General features: G+C 26.7%; 4 protein-coding genes across 6 annotated transcripts in view; 2 read left to right on the top strand and 2 right to left on the bottom strand.

The window, feature by feature from the left end:
• The first annotated feature begins 2831 nt into the window (after positions 1-2831).
• LOC124949318 (sodium channel protein Nach-like) lies at positions 2832-7238 on the top strand. The gene is made up of 9 exons (XM_047494196.1): positions 2832-4574; positions 4660-4805; positions 4904-5039; positions 5118-5240; positions 5298-5469; positions 5573-5626; positions 5731-5908; positions 5988-6094; positions 6180-7238. Exons 1-9 carry the CDS (start codon positions 4146-4148, stop codon positions 6434-6436), a joined length of 1602 nt encoding a protein of 533 aa, XP_047350152.1. The 5' UTR covers positions 2832-4145; the 3' UTR covers positions 6437-7238.
• Positions 7239-8053: 815 nt separating this feature from the next.
• On the bottom strand, positions 8054-9726 carry LOC124949484 (bifunctional peptidase and (3S)-lysyl hydroxylase Jmjd7). 2 transcript variants are annotated; one of them, XM_047494575.1, is made up of 4 exons: positions 9401-9726; positions 8752-9234; positions 8412-8661; positions 8054-8315 (listed from the first exon to the last, which is right to left on the bottom strand). In XM_047494575.1, exons 1-4 carry the CDS (start codon positions 9474-9476, stop codon positions 8126-8128), a joined length of 999 nt encoding a protein of 332 aa, XP_047350531.1. In that variant the 5' UTR covers positions 9477-9726; the 3' UTR covers positions 8054-8125. The 2 variants fall into 2 exon arrangements, with proteins under 2 accessions (XP_047350531.1, XP_047350532.1); XM_047494576.1 differs by having other exon boundaries at positions 9423-9719.
• LOC124949482 (interleukin enhancer-binding factor 2) lies at positions 9674-12039 on the top strand. The gene is made up of 5 exons (XM_047494572.1): positions 9674-9813; positions 10175-10481; positions 10607-10913; positions 11006-11263; positions 11368-12039. Exons 2-5 carry the CDS (start codon positions 10182-10184, stop codon positions 11652-11654), a joined length of 1152 nt encoding a protein of 383 aa, XP_047350528.1. The 5' UTR covers positions 9674-9813; positions 10175-10181; the 3' UTR covers positions 11655-12039.
• Positions 11635-13960, bottom strand: part of LOC124949483 — a 3234-nt gene continuing 908 nt past the window's right edge. For both annotated transcript variants that reach the window (XM_047494573.1, XM_047494574.1), the window contains exons 2-4: positions 13628-13776; positions 13183-13429; positions 11635-13053 (exon numbers count right to left, since the gene is read on the bottom strand). In XM_047494573.1, coding sequence (XP_047350529.1) covers positions 12403-13053; positions 13183-13429; positions 13628-13767 — 1038 coding nt within the window. In that variant the 5' untranslated portion in view covers positions 13768-13776 and the 3' untranslated portion in view covers positions 11635-12402. The remainder of the gene's footprint in view (positions 13054-13182; positions 13430-13627; positions 13777-13960) is intronic.

Below are 13960 nucleotides of genomic sequence, written 5' to 3'. Positions count from 1 at the left end.
ATAAGTTATTTACTATTTACTATTCGATTATATTGAAATTATATGCGTCTTAGAAAATTTCGACATGTTAAAAATTATAATAAAAATGTTAAAAGTGTGAGCTCTGTTAATGGTTCGGCTTATGAGATAAAAAAGAAAAAAAAATAATATTCACATTTTTTTATTAGAATAATATAAATATTTGTTATATTTAAAATATTGAATTACTTGATATACTTAAACAGTTTATATCTCAATCTCATAAACCGATCCTGCTCATTATACATGATCGTGCTACTTTGGCAAAAGCACTTTATTAAAATTTTTGATGATATAACGTGGATGTAACACGCAATAATATCTCTTATACTGACATTTCTTCTTATACATACATACATATATATATATATATATATATATATATATATATATATATATATATATATATCATTAACTTACGAAAGAAAAGAAAAAAAAATATATAAGAAAAGAAAAAGGAAAAAAAAAAAGAAAATGAAAAGAAAACTCTAACCGTAAGAATTCATATGGTTCGTTGCTCTATACAACGAAATTGTTAACTTATTCGGTAATAATAATTGTGGGGATATAAACATTTTTCTACTTACATTCGGAGGTGTCTCTCTAATGAATGTTTGATATGTAATTTTCATTGAATTTCACAAAATAGACAAATCTTCTGATTGTTAAAAGAGAAATAATAATAATAATAATAATAATAATAATAATAATAATAATAATAATAATAAATACTAATAATAATAATAATAATAATAATAATAATAATAATAATAATAATAATACGAAAGTATGAGGAGAAAAGGAAATAATATAAAAGATAATGTATGTAAACGTATTATAATACGTAGCGTGTGTAACGTGAGATTATCAACAAAAAAAGAAAAAAAAAAAGAAAGAAAGAAAGAAAAAAATGAACAAAGAATCGAATATTTAAACTTGTACACGAAGATCTTCGGCACGAATATGCGCAATTTTCAAATCAAATCCATTTGATCGATACGATCAAAACGTCGAAATAATTCATTGGACGATATTTGTATTCGTCGTGTTTTAAATATTTAAAAACTTTACCTCGAGAAAAACGACCCTTTGTACTCATTTATTTTCTTACAATAATTCTTCTCTCATTCGAAAAATCAAAACAAATATGATTTATCATAATTAATAGATATATAAAAATTATATATAACGATAACGATCTCTTGTATATGACCCGATATTATATATGAAAGTCATTTCTATGTTATTTGAGATATTTAAAAAGACATATTTTATGTCACACGCTATTATCAATATTATTATTTTTTAATTATATAATATATTTATTTTTCTGTCAAGAGCAAATAATTAAATATATTTAATTTTTATTAAAATAATTGAAAATAATTTTTTAAAAATATTTTTGATTTATTTATTTGCTTCTCTTTTTTTCTTTTTTTTTTTTTTTTTTTTTTTTTTTTTTTTTTTTTTTTTTATTATATAATATAATTATTTTTCTCTCAAAAGCAAGTAAACAAATAAATAAATATATATATATATATACTTTTTTCGTTTCGTTTTATTATAAAAAAAATAATTTTGAAATAATTCAAATTCAAAATGAACGAAATATCTCAAAACGAAAAATATATGACTTAATGATAACTTTCGTAATAAACGGATCGTATGTACAAAGTGAGATATTACAAAATTTCCAATGTAAACATATGTGTTCTAAATGGTAAAAATTATAATGTATTATTAATATCAATGACATATATATATATATATATATATACACATGTGTATCTACGAATGATAAAAAGGACGAAATTTTTAAACAACTTACAATTAGCTATAGAAGAGTGCAAAGGGTTAAATAATTTATCGTTGATTTCGAACGATTAATATATTATTACAACAATTAACGATGTCATCGCCTTTTCATCCAAAATTATATAAAATGGACAATGAACGATCTATCGATCTCTCTCTTTCACTCTCTCCCTCTCTCTCTCTCTCTCTCTCTCTTTCTCTCTCTCTCGTATTTGCTAAATAATCTCAAAATGAGAAGCATAAAAACACTGAAAAATTCTAGCAGCACGATTAGACTTAAAAACAAACAAATAAATATATACATATATATATATATATATATATATATATATATATATATGTGCGTGTGTGTGACAGATATTGTATTGTACATAACTCTGTGATTCGTTTTGTGATTTCATTGAACAGGCAAATAAATATATCTATGCATTCTCGTCCAATGGCACCGATATAACTAAGATTACGTTTTACTCGTAATTACGTATGTATGTATGTATGTATGTATGTATTTAATGTATACACACGTACACTATAGATACACCGTCGATGATCCTTAGAAGAAAATATCGTGCCTTTCTTTTTATACGAATCTTTTAAGACTCTAAATAAGTTCGTCAGTTTCATCTAATCGTGCTGGTTTAACAAAATATTTACGCGTCTCGTCGCACAATCGCGTATGTTGCTTCAGTGAACGAGAGAAAATTGTAAAAATAAAAAAAAGAAGAGAAAAGAAAAGAAAAGGAAGAAAAAGAAAATCAGAAAAAGAACAAAATATATATATATATATAGAGAGAGAATGTCATTAAAATCGATTACGTATAAATTTCATTTTTTCTCTTCTCATTTTTTTTTTTTTTTTGTTTTTATTAATCGTCAAACTCTCTCATGATTTTCTTCTTTTTCATTGATATCGTTCAAAATTTCATTGATATCGTTCCGTCGATATATTTTCGAATAATAATAATTAATTCGAAATAAAAAAAAAATCCAAATCTGTAAACTTCGAATTAAATTTAATTGAACGTATATATTTGTATATTATTTTATATTTTACGGAGTATGCGCAATATTTATTAAGTCTAAAAAGAAAAAAGAAAAGGAAAAAAAGAGAAAGAAAAAACTGAAACTGTATATGCTAGCTATAATTTTTAGACCAATTAACACATCGTTGACCAGTCATATTGCATGGTATATAAAATTGTATAAATTGTTATTATAATATCGTTTGTCTTGTTGTAAATAATGTTTACTCAATTTTTATATTATATACACGTATTAAGAATTTTTCGGAACTTTAAATATTTCAATAAAGAATTTTAATTCACTATTATGAATTTAAGCCGATACGAAATGCATTAATTTTTGTATGTAATAAAATCGGTCAACGTGTGTGCGTGCGCGCGTGTGTTTGTATGTGTTTTTTATTTTTCTTTTTCAACACACGATTTCTGCTAAAAATCGAAAAGGCGAATTATATGTAAAGCTTTATTTGAAATCTGTAAAAGCGAATTTATCGATACATACAATAACGTGCATATATATATATATAAAAAAAAGTTTGATTCAACGAAAGAGATTCCTTCTTGCGTCCTTATCTTGAACGAACCGATCGATCGAGATTGTTGTAACTCGACTTTAAATGGGGACATTGTAAGTGATATGAATCATTAAAATAAAAAATTTACGATTATGGTAAAACGAATGAGTATCGTTATAAAGAGTTATTCGCGTGACCGTTCTCTTTTTACACGCAAATATAAAATTATTTACCTAATATTTATATCTCCTTTCGTTTTAAAGTAATTATAGTATATATACATATATGTATAATAAAAAGCCGACAAGAGATTATTCAAATTCAGTTTAACGAAGCAATTCAATAGCGAAGAAGTTCGGTTATCCGTACAATTAAGAGAAAATATTAATTTCCAAGTAATCATGAAGACGTTTAAAATTAAAAATTCGATCAGAAGAAGATGGAAATTCTTTGGAAATTTTCATACATTGAAAAGTTTAAGAAATTTCTCCGTTATTAAAAATACAATTGTCGATTCGTTTCTCGAAAGCATTAATGCAAATTATACGAACTATAGACGCTTTTATCAACATCCAATAGAGAAGTATAAATCATTGAAATTATATTGCACGTAAATTCGAGTGAATTTTGTTTTTTTTTTTTCTTTTTTTTTCCATTACCATACATTTTCTTTTCCATTATCAATCGTAAAAATTTATCTTACTAATATTGAAAAAAAATATTTACGTTTCATAGAATCGTCTGGTTAATTGTTTATATAATAATAATAATCAGCATGTCTTTTATAATATACGACATGACCTTGGAATATCGAGATAGCCCAACAGCAATTACCATTGAATCCGATAAATATCCGATACAAGAAATTAATTATCCGGCTATATCTATTTGTAGTATCAATAAAATTAGTTTATCGTATGCTATAGATCTTGCGAAAGAACTGTACGTATTAGATTATAGTCATATAATTGCTCGTATAATTGTATATAAATTATTTCATTGTACATATTATCATAGTTTGGATTTTAAAACTATAAAATATAAGTTTAATTTGACGGTCGAAGAATTAACAAGTATGATAACTATCTTGGGTAATTTTTATCATTTCGATATCTACGAGGATGACTTAAGAAGAGTATATTTGTTGCATAGTATACTTGAACGTGTATACAATGGTTACAATGTTGAGAGAATAATGAAAAGGGTATTAAAAATTTATATCACAAATTAGAACGGACATATATATATATATATAATTTTTATTTTATCTACTTTAATTTTTATCCTAGCTATTACCAAAATGTAGATCATTTGTATGGCAGTGTTCTTGGAACGGTAAGGATCAAGATTGTAATGAAATATTTTTTTTAAAAAAAACGAGCGACGGCTATTGTTGTACATTTAATTCCGCACGACGCTTTAATGATTTCGGCGAGTTAGTATTTCGTATATTCCTTTCGTAAAATTCAATTGAATATCTCAAAAAAAAAAGAAAAAGAAAAAAAGAAACAACAAAATTTTATTCATATACAGCACAGATTCTTTTACATTTGCCTCACAAACGGTAGAACGTTCAAAGGAAACTGGTTCAGAATATGGATTATCTGTTTTATTAAATCCTCAATTATACGATTATGCTTATAAATTACTTCCAATAATAGGTTTGAAGGTATGTTAATGAACAAATTTTTTTCTAACTTATCTCTATTTTATATAAATTAAAGATATTATTTTTTTTTTTTTACAGATATTAATATATTCATCTTTTGATTATCCCAATACACTTAATGGTGGAGTACGTGAGATCTTTGTTCCACCAAAAGTAGAAATGTTTTTGAACTTGAACGCAATTAATTTTTATTCATTGCCAGTAAGTCATCGTAATGAATTAAAGATTTCTAATAAAATAAATTCACTTTAATTACAGGACGTTATAGATTATGATATCGATCAAAGGGATTGTTTATTTAGCACGGAACAAGCAAAAATATTCGGAGGATATTATTCCTATACGAATTGTATATCCCATTGTCGTACACAAGATATTATATCCTTTTGTAAATGCATTCCTTTCTTTTATCCTATCACTTCGGATATGGGTATGAAAAGATTTATCAATTAATAAGAAATATTTAGATTGAGATAATCAGATAATTTAGATTTAATTTAGATTAATTCATTTCATGACGTTCTCTTTCTTAGCTAACGTAAGGAATTGTAATCTCAAAGACCTCCTATGTTTGAAGAAGTATAAAGGTTTATAAAAAAAAAAAAAAAATACATATATATGTATATTTATATTATGTATGTACATTTATAAATTTTGAAAATCAATTTAAAACTTTATCCTCGTATTAAAGACAGATGGTTAAATCTGGAACCTAGATATGAAAAATTCATGGAATCATTTCACGAAAGAAAACTTCCAAATGGATCATGCTGTATAAAATGCGATTGTCTTCCATCTTGCGAGGACATTACCTATACCGTATCTATCAGCGATATTCCATTAAATATTCCATATTTATCTTGGAATAGGTAAAAATATGAAAAATAAAGGAATAAAATATCGAATTGAATCGAAAATCATATTAATTAAAATATATATTTTATATAGGAAAAAAACTCGTATGAATAATCACAGCTTAGTACATATTTATTTTGGATCTTCTGGTACAACAAGAATAAAACAAGATATGTTCTTGTATTGGTATGAACTCATGAGTAAGTATAATAATACTATTTTAAATTATGTCATTTTTTTCAATATCAAATTATTATTATTATTATTTATTAATCATCTTTTTAGGTAATTATGGAGGAATCTGTAGTTTATTTTTGGGCATTAGTATAATAAGTTTAATCGAAATGCTTTACTTTTTTATTATACGTCTTATCAAATCAGAACCATCATCATTAATGACAGCTAATTCAGGGAATAATGTTAACGTTAAAACAATTATTATCGAGCCTAAAGAATCAGATATGGCGATTTTATATTGGAAAGAAATAAGCGGAGCAGTTTCTAAGGATATCGATCTAACGGCTTTATCATTGGATCGATAAATTTAACAAACGTTTGAATTGACGTTTAATATCGATCTTCAAAATCAACGTGATGTATGAAGATAGTGCATAGGCATTATGTTTCACTTCAAAGGGATACTTTAATTAAAGATCTAATCTAAATGGGATCATATTTTTAGATTCTATAAAAAACATAAATGCATTGATCTTTCAATATTTGCCTTTTCAATTATGTAATTAACGATCATTATGTTCTTCAATATAGAAATAAAATATTGTTTTCAAATTTACAACAGACTTAGAATTATTGCTGATAGCACGTAATAAGTATCGTTAGAGTATAGCGCTTGTGCTTGCGAAATAATTTTTCTTTGCAATCAAATAAATTGTTTTAAATTAAATTAAATTAAATTATTGAAATACGATAAATATAATGTTTAATTAGAATTAGAAAGAAAAGATTTTGAAAAAGTATTGATATGAATATGCACCTATTCGCTCGATAATATTTGCGTTATATAATTTCAATTAAGATTCTGATATATCGATCCAGGTCTCACCACATGGAGGTTTGCCGCATCTGGAGATCCACGGACTAATGGTTACTCTATTTTAAAATCCCCGTTAACGAGATAATCTAATCGAAGTTTCGAGTAAATAAAACGAACTGTAGGATTTTTAATCGCACCCATGAAATTTTTTCTCCTGTATCATCCTGTATGATGCAGTTTGATAAATACAATTTGAAAAAATTGGAAAAATTTTTAATTTATCATGCGTTTCCATCTTCTTAATATTCAAACGAATGTACTATTGTTTAATTATTACTTCAACGTATTCCATGTACATTACATATTGTTAAAATAATAATAAAATAATTAGTTGATTTTATTCATTCGTGAAGAGAGAGAGAAAGAGAGAGAGAGAGAGAGAGAGAGAGAGAGAGAGAGAGAGAGAGAGAGAAAGAGAGCTTCGATGTTTACTCGTCGTAATAAAACAAAAGAATACGATCTCGCAAATCGTCAAAGTTAGTCAAAAGATCGTTTTTGTTAATTTTGCGTGTTAACATTTTAGAGTTAAACATTTACGTCTATAGGAATATTAAATTAAAATTATTTTATATTTATCTTCAATTTTATAATGTTGTGGGATTATTATTATTTTAATACGATTGGATCAAAATATTATTATATACATACGAGTATTTTATATCCCAAGTAAGTGGTTACGTATTGCTCAAATTATTATTAAATTATCCAAAGTATAAATTATTTTACATACAGCAGTATGGAAAAAATGAATTTTGATGTTTACTAGTCGGAATGAAAAATAAAATTGTTTCGATAATTGTTGAAATTTATTTTATCGTTCATCTTTTGTTAATATTTTATATAGTCAAGGATTTCATATTGAAAATTTATGTCTATTTGAATATTGAATTAAAATAAATTTAAATTCAAAGTTTATTAAGAACTACGTAATTTTTAAACGAACGTCCTCTTGTTTAAATATTAATTTATTATATTCCATTATAAAACCAGAATTGATGAACAGTTTTAAATCATAACCTGGTTTAAGAGGATTAATAATATTTATCTATGGTATCATATAAAAATTTTCAGAATAATCTGACTTTAAATAAATATTCCATGGGAGTGTATTATTTTTATTTATTTATGTATTAACCTTATATATGTTAATATTTCACATTTAATCTTTGTTTTATGTTCATTGACTTAATATCTCGAGTGCTTTAAAATATGCATATTTTATATCGAATTCCATGTCATACCAATAATTAATAGCTATGCACGCATGAGATTGTCTTACATGATGAAACCAGAGAGAAGGAAGATATAATATATCTCCTTTTTTTACTGTCACTTCTAATCTTTGTACATTTTTATATTTTGGATATCTATAAGTAAATAATTATTGTAGTTAAACATATTTTCTATATTTATTATCACAATGGATTTTATAACGATGGTACTAATTAGAAAAACAAAAATACCTATTATAATCTGGATTAAGAGGATCAATATTTATCCATGGTATCGTGTCAAAAATTTCTGTATATTCTGACTCTACATTATTTTTTATATTAACCGGTTCAATAGTCCACTTTCCAGGTTCTATTTCTTTATAAACAGCAGGTGGGTATTTTTCATATGGGATCCAAGGTAAATCCGTGGGTGGATGTAAAATAAAAGTTTTTTCACCTGACACTACACAATATATGTTTTCGTATGGGTCTTTATGCACTATAAATTATGGACACGTATATGTTACAAATGATATCAATAGTTACTTTAAAAAATTTTTAATTTTCCAAGAAAGAAAAGAATGTTTACTGGATGTTACTGCTCTGTGATCGCCCATCCAAAAATTAATGGCATCAGGCTTTTTACCGAAAGCATTTGTAGCCCATGAAATATCTGTTTCTGTGTCATTCCAAAGTTCATTGAAATCTTTGAAATTAGAATTCTGTTTTTGGATATAAAATATACTTTCTGATTCATGATTTTCAAGAGTATTCAAAAACGTAGACATTTTAAGAGAACGTTCTTCTGGCATAACAAAATATTGTTTTGTTATACCCTCCAAAACACATTTTGTTATCGCATCAGCATATCCATTAGGTGTAACAGCTACTGAAATTAATTTATCGCCTAAAATCTCTCGAAGATAATTTATAGACCATTTTCTTACAGCTGGCCAGTGTTCAACACCATTTCGTATTACTACTGGTAAATTTTTGGAAACATAATCACGATAAAATATTAAAGGATTAATTGTACCATTTATTTCTGCAATTTCATTTCCTAGGTACAGCTCTATAAAATGAAAATAAATGTATAAATGCATATGACATGTATAAATTTACCAATGATATATATTAAATCTTATTAATCTCAAAAATATTATACATAATAATTACACAGATATAGCTATTTTAATTTTATTACAAAATTTTTATGCAAGTTTCTTTTCATGTCGCACCTTTTGTTAATTTTATACAAACCTTTAACTTCTTGAGAAAGAACTTGACATGCTTTATCAATTTTATCTGTTGCATCTATCATAATGCAACTTATTTATAAAAAATAGAAGAATAATATTTTTATATAAAATCTGAAAGGTACTTAATAATTAATTTGTTATAATTAACTAAATACAATTAAATGACATCGTTGATTATACAGTAATTCTTTTGATATGTTTACGAACACAAGTACGCCATTTTTTTAAATCTTCCTCCAACTGTGTTCGTAAAGTACGTTTCATATTAACAAAACCGGCATTAGTGTTTTTCTTTATACAAGTATCTATATTGTGAAAAAATTAACATTAAGTAGACATATTTCGCATAATATATTTTATTTATTTTATATATTAATTTAAATATATAAACGGTAAATCCAAAAATTTATTTACGTGATAAAATTTGGTTAATACGTAGTTTTACATGAATTATAGGTTAGGTTTTTGACGCGTCTTATTGAATTTAATCGCATATCTTTTACCGATTTCCTTATATTAAAAGATAAAACGTTTCATCACGTTTAAAAAGATTTTATATTTTAAAGATTGAATATTCGTTATTGCAAAATTTGTGTTAGATTTGATAAAAATAATACACCCAAAAACAGATAGTACAATATAACGTTGTATTGTATAAATTGTATAATTATTAAAATGAATCGACAAAAATTTGTATAATTATTAAAATCAATAAGAGAGGAATTTAAAGTATATATTTTTTTAATCGTGCAGATACAAAATGGTACGAGGTGGACGCGGTGGAATGCTCAGAGGTGGAAGAGGTGGTATGGGCCGTGGAATGGGATTTCCACGAAAACAATTTCTACCAAGACATCCATTTGATTATACATTATGCGAAGCTGCATTCCCACGTGTGAAACCAGCTCCAGACGAATCAGACCTTCAATCTGCTCTTTTGAAAAAAAATGCTGATATGTGTCCAACCCCGAAGGAACAGACTTCTATCTTGAATTTAGTAACAAAATTGCAAAGTGTTTTGGATAATTTGATCGTTGCGCCTGGAACTTTTGAAGCTTGTGTATATAAAATTTTATTATATTAATTATTATTATTATTATTATTATTATTATTATTATTATTATTATGAAAACGATCTATTTTCTATTAGACGAACAAAAAATAAAAGCAGATTTGTATTTGCAGCAATTAGAAGAAGTTAGACAAGTTGGTAGTTTTAAAAAAGGAACAATGATCAAAGGTCATAATATTGCTGATATTGTTGTTATTCTTAAAACACTACCAACTAAAACTGCAGTGGAAGCGCTTGGAACAAAAGTCAATAATGATCTTAAGACCGGAAATCCTAAAGAGGTCTTTAGACTTGTACAAACAGAACGTGGTTTTGATATTGCTAATAACGAGGCCACTGTAAGGGTATTAATAACAACGTTGCATCAAAATTTGCGTAAATTGGAATCAGATCAACATTTGGATGTACAGATTTGTCAAGGTGATTAGATTATTAGAGATTAATTTTTCCATTATCTACTAGCTCGAGAAATATATTTTCATTTATTTTTCTACTTTTTTTTTTTTTTTTAGGACACTTGGCAGCAATTCGACATTCTCGTTGGTTCGAAGAGAATGCCCATCATTCTAGTATCAAGGTTCTGATTAGATTACTTAGAGATCTTCGAAGTAGGTTTGAAGGTTTAGAACCATTGTCACCTTGGATGCTCGATTTACTCGCACATAATGCAATAATGAATAATCCAAGTCGACAGGCATTGCCAATAAATCAAGCTTATAAAAGGGTACTTCAATTACTTGCTTCTGGATTATTTCTTCCAGGATCAGCTGGTATGTAGCATAGTTAATATATCTTTCTATAAGAAATATATGAATATTAATATATTTGATAATACACACACATATATATATATGTATGTATATTTGTATATTAGGTATATCTGATCCTTGCGAAGGTGGTAATATCCGTGTTCACACAGCCATGACCTTAGAGCAACAGGATTTAGTGTGTTTGACCGCACAAACACTATTACGTGTTCTAGCTCACGGAGGTTATAGGCCACTTTTAGAAGGTACAAATAAACTAGCCGTTGAAATGAGTGTATGGGCTGGTGGTGTTGTTGCTAGTCCTTTAGATAAAGCATATGAGCCTCCAACAGAACAGGAACAACAAGAGGATATGGAAGAAAGTAACGAAGAAATGATAACAGAAAATGTATAATTTGAATAATTCATAAATTTCATTGTAAGACGTAAGAATGACTTTTACAATTCTTTGTCACGAAAGTTTATTCGTATAACGTATCATACATTATAAAAAGTACTAGCTTTTCTTCTTTTTTTTGTCTTTCTCTTTCTCTCTTTTGGTATTAATGACGAATGATAAAAAGATTTATTTTATAACAGCGGTATTATTATTAATTCATCGTGGATTCATTCATATTAGAATATTAATAAATATATGTATTAATTCTATATTTATATGGAAATTAAGTCATTGCATTTTTTGACCGATGAAATAAAAGTATGTACTGCACTTTCATTCAAGAACTTTTGTTATGTTATACATGATATCGTGATTTAATATTTAGATCTTTTTCCCTTTTTTTCTGCCATTCTTTTTTTTCTACCTTTCTTTTTTCTTTTTTTTCTTTTTTTTCTTTTTTTTTTTTTTTTTTTTTTATTTTGATATGTAACAGCGACACGAAAATTTCAAGATCGTCGTATCGTTATTCTCTTTTTGTCGATTAATAATTAATTATTATGATTTGATTAATTTAGCTAAGAGGATATGAAATTTTCCAAGATATATTGATATAGAACATCTTAGAAATATGATATGATCTTATTTGTTTTTCTCTTTGTGGCTTTCCGAGCATAACCCGTTATTGAATAAAGCATCTAAAGGATACATTTTATATATATATACATATATATATATATATATATATATATGTATATAAAAGTTCTTATCGTAAACAGGGATCATTTTCTGGAGTTCTACTGATTCGAGCACAATTGGCAGATCTTAGATTGGTCCCGGCACGTACAGGAACCTTAAAGAGTTTACCTTGGGGCATGCAAATGCATACTTTAAATTGTTCTTGATCAGTAGGATTTTGTATGAACATCGGTACAACAGGTATATTATTAATATCAATGATAACACCGTTTTTCATATCAAATATGATACTTCCGTTAAGACTTTTAAGAAGTACATCGTTACTTGCATTCCAAAAAATATCTTTGCTTTCCATTTTAATCCCTTCGGCACCATGCAATGAAATTCGATCGTCCGAATTGATCTCAAGGCTTTCATTAACAGGCGATGTAATTCTATGGGTCTGTGCTATTTTGACATCTATTCTATCAACACCACTTGGAAGACCAAATTTTGGATAGTCTGTGGTAAAGTATATAGCACCGGTACGAAAATCTTTAATTTCGAACGAACGAACCTGAGAAATGCTCGTACCATTTGGAAGTATTTCAACTTGCGAACGTTGCGATGTTTCAGGATTTAATTTATCGTTCACGTCGATTCTAATACCACCATCGTCGGATGATATCTCCATTGGCTCGTCACCATAACTTTGGCATACACCGGATTGCAAACAAATCTAGGAATATGAAATATATATATATATATATAAAAAAGTTATTGATTATTACAAATTAATTAATTGACTTAATTTTTTATGTTTTATGAAAAAAGAAAAATGGAAAAAATTTATAAAAGTTTACGTTACTCTGTCCAAATCAGTACGACCGTAAAATTTCACAAGATTTTCTTCGGGTATCATTTCCATTGACTCCATACCTTGACTTATTCTTAATACCGCAATAATCGTGATACTTAAGAATAGATTACAGAGGCCGATTATTGCTAAGAAAAATGTTAATGTCCAGAGGCAGTAACGTTTCCTCGTTGATTTCTCACCGATCGGTGTTGATCCACGAGAGGTGACGATCGTCGTTGCATTAACGTTTTCGGAGCTAAAAGAAAAAAAAAAAAAAAAAAAAAAAAAAAAAAAAAAAAAAAAGAGAAAAAAAATAAACAGAAGAGAAAATATTTTGATTATTAGCATAGACGCTTGTATTCGATCTTTCTTTTCTTTTCTTTTCTTTTTTTTTTCTTTTTTTTTTTTTTGTTAAATAACAAACAGTAATGTTTTTTTTTCTTTTCATAGTCACCTTATACGTAGACTGCTGTTACTGTTTTGATGAACGCTTTTTCTAATCAATGGTCCATCGCTATTCGATAAATTATCTTCCGTTTTTGACATGGAAGGTGATCCGGTGTCGTTTCCACAGGCATCGATGATGGCCGACATTGAATTGAGCTAAACAAATATCCACATGCACATACACATACACACACACACACATGTAATATATATTTGATTTTTGTCGTCCTTTCATTTAATTGATAATATGATATCGATGTTAATGGTTAAAAAGAAAGAAAAAAAAAGGAAAAAAAAAAGAAAAAAGAAAAAACAGAAGAAACAAATTTCACTTTTTATA

The sequence above is a fragment of the Vespa velutina genome, chromosome 5, assembly GCF_912470025.1.
Source record: "Vespa velutina chromosome 5, iVesVel2.1, whole genome shotgun sequence".
Classification (NCBI taxonomy): Eukaryota; Metazoa; Arthropoda; class Insecta; order Hymenoptera; family Vespidae; genus Vespa; species Vespa velutina.
This window is presented reverse-complemented; position numbering and strand designations above follow the sequence as displayed.